Source organism: Chrysochloris asiatica, unplaced genomic scaffold (assembly GCF_000296735.1).
Source record: "Chrysochloris asiatica unplaced genomic scaffold, ChrAsi1.0 scaffold00053, whole genome shotgun sequence".
Classification (NCBI taxonomy): domain Eukaryota; kingdom Metazoa; phylum Chordata; class Mammalia; order Afrosoricida; family Chrysochloridae; genus Chrysochloris; species Chrysochloris asiatica.
This window is the reverse complement of record NW_006408571.1, coordinates 10487595-10509182: the sequence shown is the minus strand read 5'-3', so window position 1 is coordinate 10509182 and position 21588 is coordinate 10487595. Positions and strand designations below refer to the sequence as shown.

The window sequence follows — 21588 nt, the reverse complement described above, 5'->3', positions numbered from 1 at the left end:
GAGAAGGATATCATGTTTGGTAAGGTGGAGGGTCAGAGAAAAAGAGGAAGACCCCCAGTGAGATGGATTGACAAAGTGGCAGCATCAGTGGGCTCAAGCATGGCAACAATAGTGAGGTTGGCCCAGGACTGGGCATTGTTGCGTTATGTTGTGTATAGGGTCGCTGTGAGTCAGTACCAACTCGACGGCACCTAACAACAACAAATATGTTGTTTGATTTCTTGACTGCTGCTTCTGTGAGTGTTGATCAAAGCAAAATCAGTCTATGACAGCTTCCATCTTTTCTCCATTTATCGTGATGTTATTTATTGGTCCAGTAGTGAGGATTTTTGTTTTATTTACATTGAGGGGTAACCCATACTGAAGACTACGGTTTTTGATCTTCATCAGTAAATGTTTTAAGTCCTCGTTGTTTTCAGCAAGCAAGTTTGTATTGTGTGCATATCTCAGGTTGCTAATGAATCTTCCTTCAATCCTATGCCTTGTTCTTCTTCATATAGGCCAGTTTTTTCAGATTATTTACTTAGCATACAGGGTGAATAAGTATGGTGAAAGAATACAGCCCTGTTGCATACCCTTAATTTTAAACCATTCAGTATTCACATGTTGTGTTCGAACAACTGCCTCTTGGTCCAGGTATAGATTCCTCATGAGCACCGTTAAGTATTAAGGAATACTCATACTTCACAATGTTGTCCATAGCTTGTCATGAGCCACAGAATCGAAAGCCTTTGTGTAGTCAATAAAGCACAGGTAAACATCTTTCTGATATTCTCTGCTTTCAGCCAAGATCCACTCATTTGTCAGTTTGTCGTACTGTAGTGGCTTTGAGTTGTTGTGATTCTGGAAGCTATGCCAGCAGGGTGACCCATGGTGGATAGGTTTCAGATGAGCTTCCAGATGAAGACACACTAAGAAGAAGGAGTGACGAACTACTTTCAAATATTTAGTCACTGAAAACACAACATATTAACACTGGGAAAATCTGCTGCACAAGATCTCTTTAAAAGTGTTAAAGAACAAAGATGACAGTTTGAAGACTTGCCTGTCCCAAGTCATGGTATTTTCAATAGCCTCATATACATGTGAAAGTTGGACAGTGAGTAAGGAAGACCATAGCAGAATTGATGTATTTTAGTATGCTGTTGGAGAAGAGTATTAAAAGTACCATGGAATGCCAGAAGAATAAACAAATCTGTTTTGGGAAAAGTACAGCCAGAATGCTTAGAAGCCAGGATGGCTACATTTCCTCTCCAATACTTCGGATATTTTAACAGGAGTGACCAGTCCCTGGAGAAGGACATCATGCTTGGTGGAGTGGAAGGTCAATGAAAAAGAGGAAGACCCCCTAGGAGATGGACAGGCACAGTGGCAGCAGCAATGGGCTCAAGGGTAATAACAATTGTTAGGATGGCAAGGGCCAGGACAGTGTTTTGTTCTGTTGTGCATGTTGTTGTTGTTGTTGTTAAGTGCCTTCGAGTCGGAGCCAACCCATAGCGACCCTGTACAGGGTTTCCGAGGGTGTAAATCCTTACGGGAGTAGAAAGCCTCATCTTTCTCCCGCAGAGCGGCTGGTAGTTTCGAACCACTGACCTTAAGGTTTGCAGCCTGATTCGTAACCACTACGCTACCAGAGCTCCTTTCTGTTGTGCATAGAGTTGTTATAAATCAAAACCGACTACCAGCACCTAACAACAACCAAGTTATTAGCTTTCAGATCATTAAAAATTAACAAAATTATTGAATAAACAAATAAATGGGGAAAGACAAATTTCCCATGAAGAAGAATTCCAAATGATTTGTATAGATACTCCACTGCATAAATTCTCCACTCCTTCAGTACAGGCTGCACATAGTGACTTCCTTTCAAAGATGGGAAGGGAAAGGAAGGGAATGATACAAGAGTAACTTCAGTAGTGAAACCTTACAAACCCTCTCTCATCCAGGTGAGAAAGGTTAATATCAACAGTGATGTACCCTTGATCAGATGTGATAAAAATTATTCTTTACCCTCTGTGATCTTCTTCCCCAAAACATACAACTCCAGTCTAATCATGAGGAAAACATCAAACAAATCCAAATTTAAAACATTCTACAAACTATATAACCAGCTGGAACTGACTTGGAGGCACTTCATAAGAACGAATCCTCAAAACCATCAAGTTCATCAAAACAAGGAATGTCTTTTTAAAAAAGTCACAGTCAAGAGCTGCCTAAGAATATGTAACTATTAAACATAATGTAGTAGCATGCATGGAATTCTGAGACATCAGGCAAAAATTAAAGAAATTAAAAATTAAAGAAACTTTAAACAAACTATGGACTTTAGTGAAAACATATTAATATTAGTACACTTATTATAACTAATGTTATGATACCGGAAACTGGATATGAGGTATGTAAGAACTCTCTGTACTACATTCACAACTTTCCTAAAAATAGAAAATAAAAAAGATTATTAAAAGACCACAAAATCACAATGAGACACACTTCACTCCCAATAAGATGACTAAAATACAAATAGGCATAATAACAAAATGAACAAGGATATGGAGAAAATGTAATTCTCACAGCATGTCAAATGGTACAGTGGCTTTGGAAAAGTTTAGCAGTTTTTCAAAAGGTTAAACATAGGGGTATATCCAAGAAAAAGGAAAACATATCTATACAAAAACTTGTACATAAGTGTTCAAAACAGCACTATTCATCATACCCAAAAAGTGGAAACAATCCAAATATCTATTACGTGATAAAAGGATAAATAAACTGATGAATGAATAAGTAAAATAAGGTAAAAACAAATGAAATTCTGATAACTACTACTACATGAACTTGAAACACCATGCAAAGTAAAAGAAGCTAGTCATTAGACACCACATTTTACATGATTCTATATACACGAAATGTACAGAATAGAAAAACCCATAGGAACAGAAAGTAGAGTAGTGGTTTCCTGCAGCTTGGGAGGGAGGAAGGGAGGAGGAAAAGGAAGAGGCTAGGGGCTTGAGAGGTAATAAGGAGTAACTACTAAAGGGTATATGGGCTTTGTTTTAGAGTGAATAAAGTTCTAAAATTGGTTAAAGAACTGTGAGTACACTAAAAAAACCCACAGAATTGGAAATTTTAAATGGGTGAACTACATGGTATGCAAATTATGTCTCAATAAAAGTTATGGTTTTTTTTTAAAACAAAAAGGAAGGACAACAGATTACCAAGTGATTTTTCAAATAGCTCTTAAGAAATTTTCATTACCTTAAAATTTTTTACTCTATTATCCTAATTAGTTCTTACATGTAAAACTTGTATATAAAAAACTGAAGCAAAACTGCATCATTCTGGCAATGTAACATCAATGACTACAGAAGCTAACTGAAAACAAATGTCTTATCCATCAAATTAAGAAATGTATTTCTATTAATTATTCAATGTAAAAAGGAAATATATACCAAAAATTTTATATTTAATTTGTTTTTAATCAATTGTATTTTAATGATCACAATACCTTAATATAAAAAAGCTTTAACACTTAGAGTCTCATTGTCATGAGCAATTAAAAAAAAAAACTTACATAAGGACTTTTGCTACAGAAAAGTGTTATAGGTAGGTAATATAAGGTCATCAAGCATAAAGATTTCAAGTATTAAAATAAAAGTAGGAGCAATGAAAAAGAAAAATTCGGAGAGAAATCTTTTACCTTTTAACTATATTTATGATCAAGAAATTTATATCCATTTAAAAATATTCAAGAGGGTACATAGTCTTTCAAAATTGTTAGTATTTCAAAACAAACAGATGATTAAATACTGATCTACCTAGATAGATCCATAGCTCAAATCAACTTTTCTAAATCAGAAGAAACATCTAAAAACACATACATATAAACAGAGAAAAAAAAGTTTTAAGTAGTATATAAAGTCAATTATCAGTTTGTAAAGACCAATCAGAATTTTCTGTAAAAAGTAGAACGAATTTTCAATAAGGAAGCAGCCTTACACAGAAGTCAGGGGATCCAAAAAACAAAAACAGAGTGGAACTAAGATAATGTATAAAGAAGAATTCAGATTAGCACATTTCTCCCACAGTAAACATAGCGGAAATGAGAGTCATATGCCTTGTTGCTAAGTAAATACAAGTCTTCAAACAATGCATACTATTTAAAACACTAGCTGAAGATAAAACAGCCAATTAAAGAAAAGATTCTCTGCAATAGTTAAATGTTAAATAATAGTTAAATGCAATAGTTAAATAATAGCTTCATTAGGGGGCAAAAAAACAAAACCCATAAAAATCTTTAAGGTCTATCCCCAAAACAGATTATTACTGATATTAACCCCTTACCTGACATTCTGAGTAGGATTCCACCTTTCAGAGGGCAGTTCTCCACTCTGTGGGTCATCTACAGGTGGATGAAGAATTGAAATGCATACATCTCCATTCTAAAAGACACAGATATCACATTTGATACTCAGAAAAAAATCTGCAAAACAGGACATCGGTTCAGCTGAAATTCCCTTTATTCCTAGAAAACTTCTTTTCTTATCATCAAGGAAGGCAATAATTCTTTCATTTCACTATCAAAATCAAAGTCAAAGTAGATTTAAGAATTATTTTAATATTATAGTCATTTTGACCAGTCCTCAAGATACATATGTTAGAAAAGAAACACCACGCAAGTAACAACATCCTTATAAAAAATTTTAAGAAGGAAAAAACCCCAAACAATATCTATAATCACTTTTATTATCAATCACTGGTTCAGTAACTATGGCTTATAGCAACTGCCTTACAGCAGTTTAACCCTAATTTCCTCAGATTTCTACCTGGTTAAAAGAACTCAGTACTATTATACTTTGCTATACGAACTTAATTCAAACATATATGGATTGCCTACCATAACCAATGCAGAATACTTTCTATTCAATAGAAATGACAGGCTTAGTATGGTATTGTCTCTGTTTTCTTAAGACTTAGTCTAAAACAGAGAATAAGATTTAAATTTAAAAAGGGGGGGGAGACAAAACTAGACACAGTAAAGCACATTAATCTGAAAATCTTAGATATACAATCTGAATTTATACATACATGTTGTTATTATTAAGTGCCCTGGAGTCGGTTCCGACTCATAGCGACCTGTATAGGATTTCCAAGGAGTGACTGCTGAGTTCAAGCCGTGGACCCTGCAAAGTTCAGTGCTTATCCCACAACTCCTACACATATAAATACACAGGTATACATAATTTTCATACATGCTCTCATATAAACAGACATATCATTATAATGTTGTTGTTAAGTGCTGTCGAGTCAGTTCTGACCTGTAGTGACCTTGTATAGGGTTTGCCGAGGAGCAGCTGGTGGATTTGAACAGTTGACCTTGCAGTCCAGAACATTATCCTACAGCGCCACACTGTTGTTGTTGTTGTGTGCCGTGGAGTCGGTTCCGACTCATAGCGACCCTGCACAGGGTTTCCGAAGCTGTTAATCTTTACGGGAGCAGAACGCCTCATCTTTCTCCAGCGGAGCAGCTGGTAGTTTTGAACTGCTGACCTTGCGGTTCGTAGCCCAATTCGTAACCACTACGCTACCAGAGCTGCACCACACTAGGACTCCATATAATGATAATACAAATTTTTATTGTGGTAAACACTGGTCATTTAAGGTAAATATTCTTCATGTGCACCACTTAATGATAATAATTATACTGCTGTGTGCCTCTTAACAGTTCAAAGCCTATACAGGGCCACTACAAGTCGGAACTGACTCAATGACACTTAACAACAGATTGCAATGGGAGCACAGTTGTTGTTATGTACCGTGGAGTCGGTTTCAACTCATAGCGACCATGCATAGGGTTTCTGAGGCTGTAAATCTTTATGAGATCAGAAAACCTCATCTTTCTCCTGTGGAACAGCTGGTAGTTTCGAACTGCCGACCTTGTGGTTCACAGCCCAATTCGTAACCACTATGCTACCAGAGCTCCTATGGGAGCACAGCAGCAATGCAGTATAAACAGTGGATTGCAAATCACAAGGTTGGAGGTTCAAGTCCACCAGCCACTCCACAGATGAAACTTTCAACTCTTGCAAAGATTTACAGCCTTGGAAACCCTATACAGTGTCACTATGCAGAACCAAAGCCAGATACAAATCTTAATTAATATAATACAATCACAGGCTAACAATATCCCTTTATGAATACAGAAGTAAAAACTCAATAAAACACTAGCAAACCAAATCCAACAGCATACTAAAAGGATTATATACCCTGACAAGTGGGGTTTATCCCAGGAATGCATGAGTGGACTAATAAAAGAAAATTAATTGATGCAATAATATACTGCATTACTAGAATAAAGGGGGAATGACAAGATCATCTCCAATTGATGGTGCAAAAAAAGGCATCTGACAAAATCCAATATCCTTGCATGATAAGAGTGCCCAGAAAAAAGCAAACAGATGGGCACACAAAAAGGGCATTTATACACAAAACAAAACAAAAATCACAGTTAACATCGGACTGGATGCTAAGAGGAAGAAAGCTTTTTCTTTAAGATATGAAAAAAGAAAAGGATGCCCAATATGACTATTGGCATTCAATATTGTAGAAGCCCTAAGTCAGAACAATTAGTCAAAGAAAAAAAAAGAAATTAAAAACATCCAAGTTGGAAAGGAAGAAGTAAAGCTATCTTTAATTGCAGATTAATCTTATATACAGTCAGTGTCCAGGATACGAATGTCCAATTTATATGCAACCCATAGTTATGAACCAACCATCATAGAGCCTAGTATATTAAAAATTTGAGGTGCATACAATGGTTCATAAGGATAAATGGGCACTACTTTGTGGAACACAAAAAAATTCGAAGGTAATCTGGGTATAGAAAATCCTATACAAGAGAGCAACCAGAAATAATACATTCAGCAAAGTTGCACGGTACAAGATCAGCACATAGAAATCAGTTGTATTTCTTTATACCCAGAATGTTAAGAGAGATCAAATGAAACAGACACAGATAAAAATTCTAGAACCCTGAACTTGTGAGGAAAGGTTAAAGAAGAGGATTGAGTGCTTGCTGGAAGGAGAAGCTGAGCAGGGACAGTTAGAGACTGTCTGATGAATAGCCGGCCAGCAAGACATGTGCAACCATCTGTGACCTGGCAGAGCAGATTCACACAGGAGACAGGGAAAGAACAATTCCTTCTTTTTCCGCATGCTTCCCTGGTGACCAAAGGTGTGGCCAGCTCCCACATTCATCCATCCCCAAGAATTTTGAGCTATTAAGGTTGGGAGTGACGCCAGTATGAGGAAGGGGCAGCTGCGCTGCTTTGGTACCTGGATTCAGGCAGACTCAGCTCTAGATCTACAGAACCTAGAGTCACCAGTCACCCTGCCCCAGCTGCCCTGTGGTCATAACAGACACTGAAACCAGCTCCATTAAGGTCCTCTATGAACTGATGCTTCTGGATTGACTGCCCTGAACATACATAGGAACTCCATCTAGCACCAGGAACTCTGCTATCACATCTCTAGAACACCCACCAAGCTTCTTGGCTTGCAGGAGCACCTCAGTTTTCTCCTCTCCACGTGTAACAGCCACACTGGGTTTTTTGCTTGTTTTGGCGTTTGGTTTTTTTCCTTTTGTTGTTTCATTGTTTTTGTTTATTCTTTCTCCCTCTTCTTTCCATTCCCCTGAACTTTATCCTTTCTCTCTCTGCTTTTGTGTTTTCTTCTTTTCTTCCATTTCTCATTTTCCCTGTTCTTTTTCCTTTGATCTTTCTTTACTACTTTCTACTCTCTTTTTCTTTTTGTATTTCCTCTCTCTGGTTTTTCTTAAATGTTTTATCTTTTTTATAAATTTCTTCTTTTTATTTCCTCTCTTTATTTTTCTCTTCTATAGCATCACAGTATAGTTTACAGAGCTTCCAAATGGTAAGAAAGTCAAGTAGATTTCAAGATAAAATGGATTGTTTTAAACAGGGGGAAAAAATAAATTACAAGTAACCTCAAATAATATTATAAACCTGCACATCAAAATAAGAGGGATATCAGACAGATTTAGTAAACATTAACAGGATAGAAGTGAAAATGAAAAGAAAACCATAAACAAAATTAACCAGCAGCATCATAAAAAAAAACACAACTTAAAATGACAGCAATCAATTCATACCTATTGATAATTACACTGAATATAAATGGATTAAATATACCAGTCAAGAGACAGAGAGCAGAATGGATAAGAAAACAAGACCTTTCAATATGCTATCTGCAAGAGATACATCAAAAAGATAGAGATAGCCCAAATGGGTCATCAACAGAAGAATGGTTAAACAAATTTTGGTGCATACACACAATGGGATAAATACTATACAATGTTAAATAACAATGAATCTGCAAAATCCACATGGATAAACCTGAATGACATTATGCTGAGTGAAATTAGTCACTCACAAAAGGACAAATATTATGTAAGACCAACATTGTAAAAAATTAAGACAAGGTTTTCTTAATATAAGAAACAATCTATGATGGTTATGGAGGGACGTGGGAGGGAAAATAATTCACACAAACTAATAAAAACACATGTTAACATGGGTGACAGGACAGGCAATATACAACAAGAGGGAGGTAAGGAGAGGAAAGATGAAGGTAGGGGAAGACACAGGGAAGAATGCAATAGTTAAAGTGTTATTGTTGTTAAATGCCATAGAGTCAGTTCCGACCCATAGTAACCCTGTATAGGGTTTCCAAGGAACGGCTAGTGAGCTTGAACTGCAGACCTTGTGATTCAAACTAACTTTGCAGCCCAGTGCATTAACCCACAGCACCACACAAAAGTAATTACTGTTAGCTGTTGGTACATGGAGGGTATTGCAATCATTGTAATGAAGAAAACAACATATGTTGAAAGTGAAACTGATGATCTGCTTGGTAAACATTCACTCATTTCACAATAAAAAGTTAAAAAGAAATTGTAAGGATGGCATAAGATCAGGAAGTGTTTTGTTCTGTTGAGTATGTTGTTGTTATGTGCCGTAGAGTCAGTTCCAACTCACAGCAACCCTGTATAGGCTTTCCGAGGCTGTATAAATCTTTATGGGAGCAGAAAGCCTCATCTTTCTCCTGAGGAACAGCTGGTAGTTTTGAACTGCTGACCTTGAGGTTTGCAGCAGCCCGATTCATAACCATTATGCTACCAGAGCTCCTTCATTAGGTTCATATAAACCAAGGTGAAGTGCACACACAGACTTTGGGAGTTCTAATAGGAACATTATACAAAACTTTTCTCCTACATTTTAGAAAAACAGGAGTATTTTTCAAGCCAATTAATAATATAGATAAGGACAATTATGTACAGCTAAAAATATCTCATGGGATTTGGTTTCTTGGTTTTGGAAGTTTAGAGTCATAGTTTCACTAGATAGCTAATTTATTGACCTAGTACAGATAAGTGCCTCTGCCTCCCAAATCAAGGTTTACTGGCTGGGGTCTTAAAAGCTTGCAAACAGCCATCCAAGGCACAATCAGTCTCGATTCACCTGGAGAAAGAGAGGAAGGTGAGTCAGGGAATAAGAGTAGGATACAGTATGCGTGGTTAACTGCATCTATGAACAACTGACTCCTTTGCCAAGAAAACAACTGTGGATGATACTAAGCTACCATTATTGAAAATTTCAACAAAGAATCCTGATTAAAGGGGGTGAGAAGAAGGCGCAGAACAGAATTTCAAATTCTCACCAACTCCAGACACTTCCTAGAGTCATGAAGGTTGGAACCCCTGAAACTACTGCCCTGAGTTACTTACAAGCCAGTTCTCTGAAGTTTTCTTAAAAACCAAACAAGGATTTAGCTTAACAAGAAAAAAAAAGGTCCGGTTTGAACATTATGCTCTTTTAAGAACTATCAATATGGGTCAAGGAGTCCTGGTATGGCGCTGTGGGTTAATGCACCAGACTGCAAACCAGTTTGAACTGCAAGATTGGTGGTTCAAGCTCACCAACTGCTCCTCGGAAACCCTATACAGGGTCGCTGTGGGTCGGAATCGACTTGACGGCACATAACAATAACAGCATATGGGTCAAACCAGCAATGTTGTTGTTTCAAAGTGCTGTCCAGTTAATTCTAACTCATAGCAACCATTACAGTGTTTCTAAGGACTCCTGGTGTGGCGCCGTAGGATAAGCACTGGACTGTGTGACCCACAAGGTTGGCAGTTCAAACCCACAAGCTGCTTCCTCAGAAACCATATACAAGTCGGAAGCAACTCAACAACACTTAATGACAACAACAATGATCAATTAAGGGGCCCTGGTGTGGCGCTGTATGACATGCACTGGACTGCTAACCATAAGGCCAACAGCTCAAACCCACCATCTGCTCCTCAGAAGTCCTAAGCAAGTCAGAACCAACTCGAAAGCACTTACCAACAATAAACTCAATTAAAAATTTAATTGTGGTGGTGGTGAAAGTGCTTGGCTACTAACTGAAAAGTTGTCAGTATGAACCCACCCATGAGAGAAAGACCTGGTGTTCTGTTTCCATAGAGATTACAGTTAAGAAAACCTTATGGGATAATTCTACTCTGTCACACAGGGTCACTATGAGTCAGAATTGCTTCAACAGTACCTAACAAAGCAGGATCTAGAAACTGAAATCAAAGCATATTAATGAAACTATCAATTTTTTTAGAATTTTTAAATGTCTACTTAAAGTTTATAGAAAATGAATTTAATAATACTAAGTTTAAGCAGCATGCCTTAATTTTGAAAGAGTCCTGATTAAAAGGGGGGAGTGGTGGAATGCAGAACAGAATTTCAAATACTAATCAACTCCAGACTTCATGGAATCTGAAACTATTACCCTGAGTTACTCTTTATAAACCAAAAATCCTTGGGGGAAAAAAGGTGGATTGCTAGGAAGGAATGATAGGAAAAGAAAAGCAGGTATTCATGTTTTTGTCTGGGTTCTTCCTTGTAATTTTGAAATATAATTTACAATTACATGGTTTTATTTCCCAGGACTTCTTGATATATGTGGTTCTTTCAGTTTTTCAAAGTGAACTATGGTTCTCATAGATTTTACTCCTAATGGTCTACTCATCATAAAATAATTAGACACATTTACCACTTACATGAGGTAAAATTTACATTTCTAAGAGCAGTGTTCTGTAGGCTTGGCAAAAGATTTAATACTGCAGATTCTTAGTACATTCACATGTTACATACTGGTTATTTGACATAGTTTAGGAAAAGCGTATTTTAAAAAGTATTTATAAATTTTCAGGCTATATTAAAATATCATTTATGTTTCTAACAAAACTGTAACCAAAGCTCTTAGAATTTGTAAGGCTAACAAAAATTACTTCAATCCCTGTATGTTGCCATTTGGGTAGGGGTTTGCTTAGTTTTGTTATCGTTTCTCCCCTCTTGGTTCAATTATAAATAACCCTTCAGTGAACATTTTAATGTCTAAGTCTAAGATAATTTGCTACCAAAGTTCATTTTTCTCCTACCATAGGTGACAACACAGGTAGACATACATAATCAGACTAAGGAATTAAAAAAAGAGGGAAAGAAAGAGTTTAATTACTTAGTCCACTTTCTTCTTTTAAAGCCATGAATCCTAATATTCTGTTTTGTATGTTTGGTTGATTTTTGAGAGGGGTTTGGAAATTATATAACTAAGATGAAAACAAATGACTATACGGCTTTAAGGTAAATTAGTAGTTGATTATCAAGACAAAAACTTGGGTCCTGTCATTTTCTATCCAAAATCTATACTTTCTCATTTCAAAAGTAAAGAACTTTTGATTATTAAACTTATGTTATTGTTGCTGTGTGCCATCGAGGTGGTTCCGACTCATAGCAACCCTGTATAGGGTTTCCGAGAGCAGCTGGTGGGTTTGAATTGCCGACTTTGCGATTACCAGTCCAGTGCTTATCATGGATTGGTGTTATGTACCATCGAGTCGGTTCCAACCCATAGCGACCTTGTATAGGGTTTCCAAAGAGTGACTGGTGAGCTTAAACTGCCGGCTCTGCAGTTCAAACGGCTTAGCAGTCTGGCACATTAACCCACAGGGCCACACCAGGACTCCTATCATGGATGGGGACACAAAAATATTTCTATGTACACTGAAATCGGTTTTAACTTAAGAAACGGTAACTTATTTTTAAAGACTCTCCTTCAACATGGCGATAGATTTGCTATACGAAACTCTAGTTCCCAGGTGGCTTGTGAGTTTGATTCCAACTTTTGGTGACCTCATGTGTTATAATGCAATATTGCTCCATAGGAGTTTGTTCGCTGCAATCTTTACAGAAGCAGATCACACCCGACCTTTCTTCCACAGTGCTGGGTTTGAACTACCAACCTTTAGAGGTTAGTAATCTGAGCACAAACTGTTTACACCACACACCACCAAGGGACCTTTACTACCGTTTAGCTGTATTATAATGATATCAAATACTAATAAAAACCAACATTCTAGGAGCTAATTTTGGAAAGAAAGTACGTATTACCTTTCTAACACCAGTTTGTCCTATTTTTAAAAGTAAAGAAGAATGAAGATAATGTCTTACAAATGTAGATTATGAAAAGTGATAAAGTTACTGAAATGTCTTCATTTATAAAGACTGAAATCTAAGTTCAGGACCCAAAGTAGACTCTATCTTTCGTGCCTACAAGCAGTTTTCAAAGATTATGTAGTTGTGCTTCTGGTACTTCCCAATATACACCAGGTGAAAAGGAGGGAATAAAATGATTCAAGCTGTAAGTTATCAAAAGCAATTCTAATGCTTGACTCCTGCAGCAATAAAATGAGATCACTATAGAGCTAACCCTCCAATGAAAAGATTATAGCATGGTAAACAGTGATCAAAAGGACATTTTAGTGGGCCCTGCCATATATCTTATCCTGAGAAACATAATATATTATTCTAACACATTTATGTATTACCCCAAGGATAGTTATATTTCACTAGCAAAACTAGAAATGTTTCACCCAGGCATGTGGACTTGTACAGTAGAACCACCTCACCTTGGATTTATTCCAAATGAGACTCTCAAATGCTCAGCAGCAACTCCTGAAAGGAGGTCAGTCCAAATGGAGTGAGATAAATCCCCCCCCAAAGCTGAATTGCTGATCATAGCCACAGGTGACCCTTGCTGTGAAGTCAGAGGACAGATACAAAAATAAATTTCTGTGACTGTCTACTGAACTTAAAAATGCAAATGTTAACACATATGCATTATATGATCTTAATACAAAGTGGCAAAGTTTAAAACCTCAATGTGAACTCAAATATACACTGGGTCTTATAAAACAGCCTCCAATTTTGAACAATAAAACCATGAGCATCTTTTGTGGCTAAAGCAGTAAAACTATTACAGTATACTGAAATACAGAGGTCATTTTAAAGTATTATATATCTGAAAAACAAATCTTCAGAGAAATTTCTGATGGCCATCTCTTACCTCGTAAATGTTGGGGTGCCACATTTTGGTCAAGAATCTGAAGGTAGGTGGTGAATACGGGTAGTCAATAGGAAATTTAATATGTGCCTGGAAAGAAAAGTTGAAATGCTAATCAATTCATGAGACTACTAGTTATTCACCTGCCTAATAATCTATCCGATTACACCACAGTGAAACCAAGCTCCTTTTTTCTATATTTAACTCACACAAGTGAAATGCAGTACTATATAGAAGTCACCTCATGGTTACATTTTATTTGTATAACAAAAATAGATTAGTACAAACTTTTGATAGAATATATAGAAGGAAAAAATTTTTTGACTCGCAAATGTTACCATCATTCCATCACTTAGAAGTAAAAAATGCTAACCATTCTGATGTAGTTTTCTTCAGTGGCCTGTTGGTACACATATATTTACAAAATTTTTTTTTTTTTAATGTGAACATATTACATTTTGCATTCTACTTTTTTCATCTGCATAGTATCATGAACATTTTCCCATTATAAATATTGCTGCAATGAATGTCTCTGGTAATAACTCATATCTCAAATAAGAAAAGAATCAAGGAAAAAAGGTTCATTTAACAATACCAAGTAAAAGAAAGAAGAGGGGGATTAGAGGACAAGCTAAAAGTACTGAGGTAAGAACATCAGTGAAAATGACAGATGACTAAGGACCTCTGAAAACTATCTCTGCCATAAATGCAATAAGAAAAGTGGCAAAAATTGCCAACTTTTTCAAAACTCTACAAAGTAACCAATGGGTTGCAGCAATCTGGAGAACATATATATTAAAAGAAAAATGGCAGAGCCTCAATAAGAACAGTAAGCTTTGTGGTGTTTTAGTTTGCCCTAGGCCCATCCTCCACTCTCTAGAGCTCTACAGTAGGCTTAAAACTAACAGTTCACATTCACAGTGAAAAGCAAAAGCCAGGAAGATACTGGAAGGGACAGAACAAAAATAAAGCTTCTTCACAGTTCCAATCTCAAAGAGCAGGTCATCAACTGATCTTTCTGGTGGTTTTCATATAAGACCCCATATGCAAGGGTTTCTGTTTTTTAACCAGATTTGGAGCTCATCCAGTGTGAAAAGCATTTTTCCTTAGGGCATTTGTCATAAACAGTAACCAGCAACTCTTAACTTCACAGCTGCTTCAAGTGGTGAATCAACAGTCTAAATTAAAAACTGAAAATAAAAAGTTGGGGCATGAGATGTCAATGTGGTTGCTGTTGTTATGTGCCTTCAAGTCAATTCTACCTCACCAGGGAGCGGCTGGTGAATTTGAACCGCTGACCTTGTGGTTCAGTGTTTATCCTATAGGGTCGCACCAGGACTCCAATAAGGTCTTTTAAAAACTCTGATATATCCACAAGACTCTAGAAGACTACGTGGACAGGAGGGGCAATGCATATACCCAGTGCTCTGTGCATGCTCAGACCCTAAGCTAACGCCTCTGGCTGACCTTGAGAATCAGTGAAAGCAGAAAGTGAAGGTATATCCCAGCATGCACAAAGAACCTCTCTGCAAAGTCCATCATAAGCTGACCACTAAGCTAGTGTGGTGTTGTAGATAAGCATAAGACTACTAGCCACAAGATCTGCAGTTCAAACCTATCAGTTGCTCTCAGAAACCCTATGCAGGGTCACTATGAATCAGAATTGACTCAATGGAAAACAACAACAAACTAACAAGTGGAGACAGACTTCAGTGGTCACAAATGACAAAAACTATAGACTACAGAATTCAGAAAACTCCAGCGATGATTACAATAAACAGCAGCAGCCGCAACAACAAAAAACCCTGGGGAAGGGGAGAACCTGATATTCACAGATGTCACATTTAAAACATCCATTTTAACATAAAATTATTAGACATAAAAGTGACAAGAAAGTATAGCCCATAGTTTAAAAAAAGGGAGGGGGGGCTCAAACTGAAGAAACACAGATGTTGAACTTACCAAAGACTTTAAATTACAAATTTTAAGTATGTTCAAAGAACTAAAGAAAACCATAGGTAGAGCACTAAAGAAAAGTATGAGAAAAATGTCTTGACAAATAGAGGCGAGCTCCAAAAAGTTCACGGAAAATTGAATTACAAGATAATGGAAGGACAACAAATGCTGGCAAAAGTGTGGAGAGACTGGGACCCTCCTACATTGCTGGTGTGACTGTAAAATGGTTCAACCACTCTGGAAAATGGTACGGTGCTTCCTCAGAAAGTTGGAAACAAAAATACCATTACATATCAATGAGAAATAAGTGTCAGAACGCGAGTAGATACATATACACCAACGTTCATCACAGCACTTATTCACAATAGCAAAAAGAATGGAGACAACCTAAGTGCCCATCAACAGAAAAATGGATAAACAAACTCTGGTACATACACACAGTAGAATACTACGCTATCTTGAAAAAGAACGATGAAGCTATAAAACACCTCATATAACATGGATGAACCTTGAGGCCATAATGCTGAGTGAAATTACTGTCAGGCACAAAAGGACAGATAGTGCATAAGAACATTCTTGTAAAAGCTTAAGAAAAGATTTCTATACTAAAAGAATAATTCTTTGAGGATTACCAGAGGTGGGAGGGAGGGGGCAATAACTCACAGGTTAGAGGACAGACATATGATAACTCAGGTGATGGGGAGGGCAATAAATAGGAGGGAGGGGGCCAGGCACATGAAGGGGGAAGAGAGTGGAGGAACAAGGATGATAGGGAAAGACTTTGGGAGGTTTTGTTGTTGCTAAGTGCCATCGAGTCGGTTCCAACCCACAGCGAACCTGTACAGGGTTTCCAAGGAGTGACTGGTGAGCTTGAACCGCTAACCATGCAGTTCAAATGGCTTTGCAGTCTGGCGCATTAACCCACAGCACCACACCAGGGCTCCATGGACTAAATTGGATAGGGGTAGACTGTGATGTATGCACAGTTTTAGAAAAACAAGGCAACATGATAGATCAAGACAAAGTCTGAATGGGTAAAGGAGGAGAAATAATGTTAAGGTGGCTTGACTGCCTACTAGTGTAATATAGACATTTAAGTGGGATAGAAAGGAATATTGGGAAAGATGTTTACAGAAAGCTTGCAAGACCTTCTTCAGCCTGTAGCTGACTGGATTATCTAAAAGGGGGCTAGAATGTGTCCAGGAAAACAGGCTTCCTTTCTTCTTAAGCCTTTGTGGACTATGGGGCCTCAGGTGGAATCTTGAGCCATAGAATATTCTTGGAGGTGGGACATTCACAATTGAAAAGACATGCAGACTATTCCAGAATGGCTAGAGGAACAGAAGATACTTCTTGAAAGAAAGACCAGTGGGAGATTTTATTTATTTATTTTTTTTAAAGCATACTGTTTGGCTGTGGCAATATCATGCAAGCTGTTTGCCTTGGAGTCATCAAGGCAAGAAGTCAGCCCATCAGGGTAAACTCCTTTCTAAGACTGAAACTCAAAGGGAACACATGAATGAGTAATCTTGTATACTCACTGGCGACCACCCTGGTCAACTTGTGAGTGGAAGGGAGCAAAATGCAGCAAAGAAAAATGGGCTAAGATTGGCTATATTCCATAGATACCCGATGACACTGAGAGGAGAGAGAGAGGATGGGCTGGCTGGTTTGAGCTTTCAGGAGATGCATGAACTCCTGAGACCAAGTACACTGACCTAGCCACTGGGGGCTAGAGTTAAGAGTAAAGCAGCCAGCTGGTCTGTACTGAGGGAGGCATGTGAGAACACCCAAAATTGCAGGTAGTACCCATCTGACCTAGCTTGGACAGGCCTGCTGACCAGAATTCAACCAGATGAAGATAAAGAAGTATTATGTAGGGAGCAAGAGCAAATTGCTACAAACTAATAAATTGGACCTTTGCTTATGGGTGAAACTGCCCAAAATTCCAACCTAATAGGGAAGGATTCTTCGTATCAAGTATCAAGCATGCCTCCTCAGTACACTGGGTTGACAGGGATGGGCAAGTCAGAATGCAACTATCAAAATTGGAGGGCGGGGTGGGGGCACTACAAAGGCACAAAGTGGCTAGCTTGCAGGCTTTCATGAAGGTGCTTAGTGTCAGAATGAGGGGAAGAAGACAGAAACTCTACTGAATAGTGTTCTGCTTGTCCAGCTAGGTCTGGTGATGAGGGAGATAGGATTTTATTGATTCAATTGTAACTGTTATCAGGTCTCATGGCGACTGTCACAACTGTAAATGTAGAAGAGGTGTAACTAAAACGGGGAGCAGTTAATCTGTCATTTCAGGAAGACAGGACCCTAGAACCATCAAGATGGAAGAATATGAGAGGAGTGAGGGATCCTAACCAGAAAAGCAGCGACAACAGAGATGGTGGTAGTGTGCCTGCAAGGCAGAAGGTTGGCTTGCAAAATGTGTCCTCTGGACATTTGTTGTTGTTGTTGTTATTTGCCGTGGAGTCAGTTCTAACTCATAGCGACCCCGTATAGGGTTTCCAAGGCTGTAAATCTTTACAGGAGCAGAAAGTCTCATCTTTTCCCCGTGGAACAGCTGGTAGTTTCGAACTGCTGACGCTGAGGTTAGCAGCCCAATTTGTAATCACTACGCTATCAGAACTCCTACAATGTGGTATATATACATCAAAAAACAACCCCTCAAAAAGGTAACAGAGGTAAATACTGTTGGCTGAGGACGCATGGAGGGGATTGTAATCATTACAATGATTTGCAGAATGTGAAACTGATGATGACCTGCCCTGTAAATCTTTACTCATTCAAAACACAGTAAAAGCTTTTTTAAAAATTCATAATATATAAATAAATACAAATATAAGGGAATTGCCCCCACAAACTATGTTAAGCCCCTACATGTTGTTGTTGTTGTTAGTGCCGTGGAGTCGATTCCGACTCATAGCGACCCGGTACAGGGTTTCCGAGGCTGTAAATCTTTACGGGAGCAGAAAGCCTCATCTTTCTCCCGTGGAGCAGCTGGTAGTTTCGAACTGCTGACCTTGAGGTTCGCAGCCCGATTCGTAACCACTACGCTACCAGAGCTCCTTAAGCCCCTACATAGAGAATATCATTTAAGAGATAAAACATTAAAAAAAAAAACGAGTAGAAATTCTGGAGTTCAGATTGGTGGTGGTATATGCTGTGGAGTCCGTTACGACTCATAGCGACATAGTGACCCTGCATAGGGTTTCTGAGGCTATAAATCTTTATATGAGCAGAAAGCCCCATCTTTCTCCTGTGAAACACCTGGTAGTTTCGAACTGCTGACCCTGAGGTTATTAACTACTGTGCTACCAGAGTTCAAATTACAATAACAGAAATAAAAACTCACTAAAGGGGCACAACGATTACAGATTTTAGCAGGTGAAGAAATATATCTCAACTCTTCTTCAAGACCACTAAGGAATGGAGTCCTGGTGTAGCACTGTGAGATAATGCACTAGACTGACTGCAAGGTCAGCGGTTCAGACTTACCAGGTGCTCCTCAGAAACCCTATACAGGGTTGCTATCGGTCAGAACTGACTCAATGACACTTGACAACTACTACAGCAAGTCTAAGTAATGGAGCACGGTGGTTCCACAGGATAAGCACTGGACTGCGAACAAAAGGTGAGGGGTTCAAGTCCACCAATTGCTCCGTGGAAGATGAGGGTTTCTGCTCCCACAAAGATTCTTAAAAGCCTCAGAAACCCCATAGTGGGTCAGAATCAACTCAACAGCACTCAACAAGTCTGAAGAATAATTCCTGGTGTGGCACTATAGGATAAACCACAAGGTCAGCAGTTCAAACTCACCAACTGCTCTTGGAAACCCTAAAGAGGGCCACTACGAGTTGGAACTGACTCAGTGGCACATAACAGTCTGAGGAATAGAAAGAAAACTGAATAGAGCCTCAGAGAGCTGCGAGAAACTATCAAGTTCAACAACATTTATATATTCAGAGAAGGAAAGGAACAAAAAAGCAGTAAAAATAATATTTGAAAAAACAATGGACAAGAGTGTAAAATTTTATTAAAACTTAACCTTTTATATCAAGAAGCTTAATAGCGGCAAGTTAGGAGAAAAGATAAAGAACAAAGAGACATATCTACCTAGTAGAAACATTATAATCAGATTTTCAATAGCTCTAGACAAGAGAGAAGCCTAAAAGTAGTGAGAGAAACAAATCATCACCATATACAAAGGATCCTCAATAAAATAAACAGAAATCATATAAGTGAAAAGGCAATGGAATAATATATTCAAAATACTGAGGGGGGAAAGCTGTCAAAAAAATTGTATTATCAGCAAAACCAGCCTTCAAAAATTATGGAGAAACTGTAAAAGGTTAATAAAAATAATTTGGGAAATTATTCTAATAGCACCTAAGAAAACAAAATCCCTAGAAATACATTTAACAAGGATGTGAAGGACTCATATAAAACACTGCTGAAAGAGTGTTTTGTATAAGCAATCTACAGAGTCAATGCAAGCTTGATCAAAACTCCAACAGAAAAACCAGCCCTCAATTAAATGGCATGGCAAGAGGTCCTGAAGAGCTAAAGCAATATTGAAGGAAGTGAATAAAGTATAGTAAGAGAACTCACACTCCTTGATTTTAAAACATTTATAGCTACAATACTCAACACAGACTGGTAATGGTATAATAATAGACACAGACTAATGGAATAGAATTGAGAGTCTGGAAATAAACCCCTACATCTGTGGTCAATTGATTTTTACTATAGTGCTAGTCCGTCCAAGGAGACCTGGTGTGGCGCTGTGGGTTAATGCGCCAGACTGTAAAGCTGTTTGAACTGCAAGGTTGGCAGTTCAAGCTCACCAGCTACTCCTTGGAAACCCTATACAGGATCGCTATGGGTCAAAATTGACTCAACGGCACTTAACAACAACAGTCTGTCCAATGAGGAAAGGAAAAGTCTCTTCAAATAAAAGGTATTGAGGAAACTAGATTTACAGATTCACAAAAAATGAAATAGGGTCCATGCCTCACACCACACAAACACAAAAACATTTCAAAATGGATTAAACACTTAACTGTGAAAACTAAAACCATAAAATTCTTAGAAAAAAAATGCTGGTGGCCCTAGCTTTTAACAATTGACTATATAATATACTAACAAAAACACAAACAGTAGGATAAAATTAATGTGGTCTCATAAAAACTTAAAACTTTTGCTCATTAAAAGATTTCAGCAAAAAAGTGAAAAGAAAAGCTACTGTTCCTAACCACTTTTATTCAGCATCACACTGGAGGTCCAATAAAGCAGAAATAAAAGCATGCAAACTAAAACTTAATTGACAGTTCAAACCCACCAAGCTGCTCTCAGAAACCCTATAGAGATCACCATGAGTCATAATTGACTTGATAGCATACATACCATTACCTCTATCCATAAATTACTGTCCATGTAGAAAATCCTAAATAGACTACCAAAATAGCTCCTAGAGCAAATAATTTATAGCAAGGCTATAGGATATAGTGTCAGTGTACAAAAAATAATTATCTCAATCAAAACGAGTTATCATCTCACACCAGCAATAACAGCAAAGATCAAAAAAGTAGAGGACAATAAATGCTGGCGAGGATGCAGAGAGATTGGGACCATCCTACATTGTTGGTGGGATTGCAAAATGGTCCAACCACTCTGGAAAGCAATATGGAGCTGCCTCAGAAGGTTGGAAACAGAAATACCTTATGATCCAACAATTCCTCTACTTGGTACTTACCCAACAAGAAATACGAGCCATAACCTGAGTAGATATATGCACACCAAGGTTCATAGCAGCACTGTTTACAATAGCAATAAGATGGAGACAGCATAAGTGCCCAATGGCTAAAAAAACTGTGGTACATATACACATTGCAATATTATGCTACCTTGAAGAATAACAATGAAGCTGAAAGCCACCGCATAACATGGATGAACCTTAAGGACATTATGCTGAATGAAATTAGTCACAAAAGGAGAAATATTGCATAGGACTATCATTGTAAAATATTAAGAAAAAGAACCCACCCTAAACGGGGGGGGGATATACGCTGATCAGCAGGATGTATGGGATGAGGGGAGGGGAGGGAAGAAAGATGGAATTCAGATTAGGGAATAAGACACGGAATAGCTTGGGTG

The 21588-nt window shown here is 37.9% G+C and overlaps 1 protein-coding gene across 1 annotated transcript in view; it reads right to left on the bottom strand.

Moving 5' to 3' along the window:
• UBE2R2 (ubiquitin-conjugating enzyme E2R 2) overlaps window positions 1-21588 on the bottom strand; it is a 106366-nt gene that overhangs the window by 21805 nt on the left and 62973 nt on the right. Inside the window, exons 2-3 of the mRNA XM_006863036.1 lie at window positions 13471-13557; window positions 4339-4436 (exon numbers count right to left, since the gene is read on the bottom strand). Of these exons, the coding sequence (XP_006863098.1) occupies window positions 4339-4436; window positions 13471-13557 (185 nt within the window). The remainder of the gene's footprint in view (window positions 1-4338; window positions 4437-13470; window positions 13558-21588) is intronic.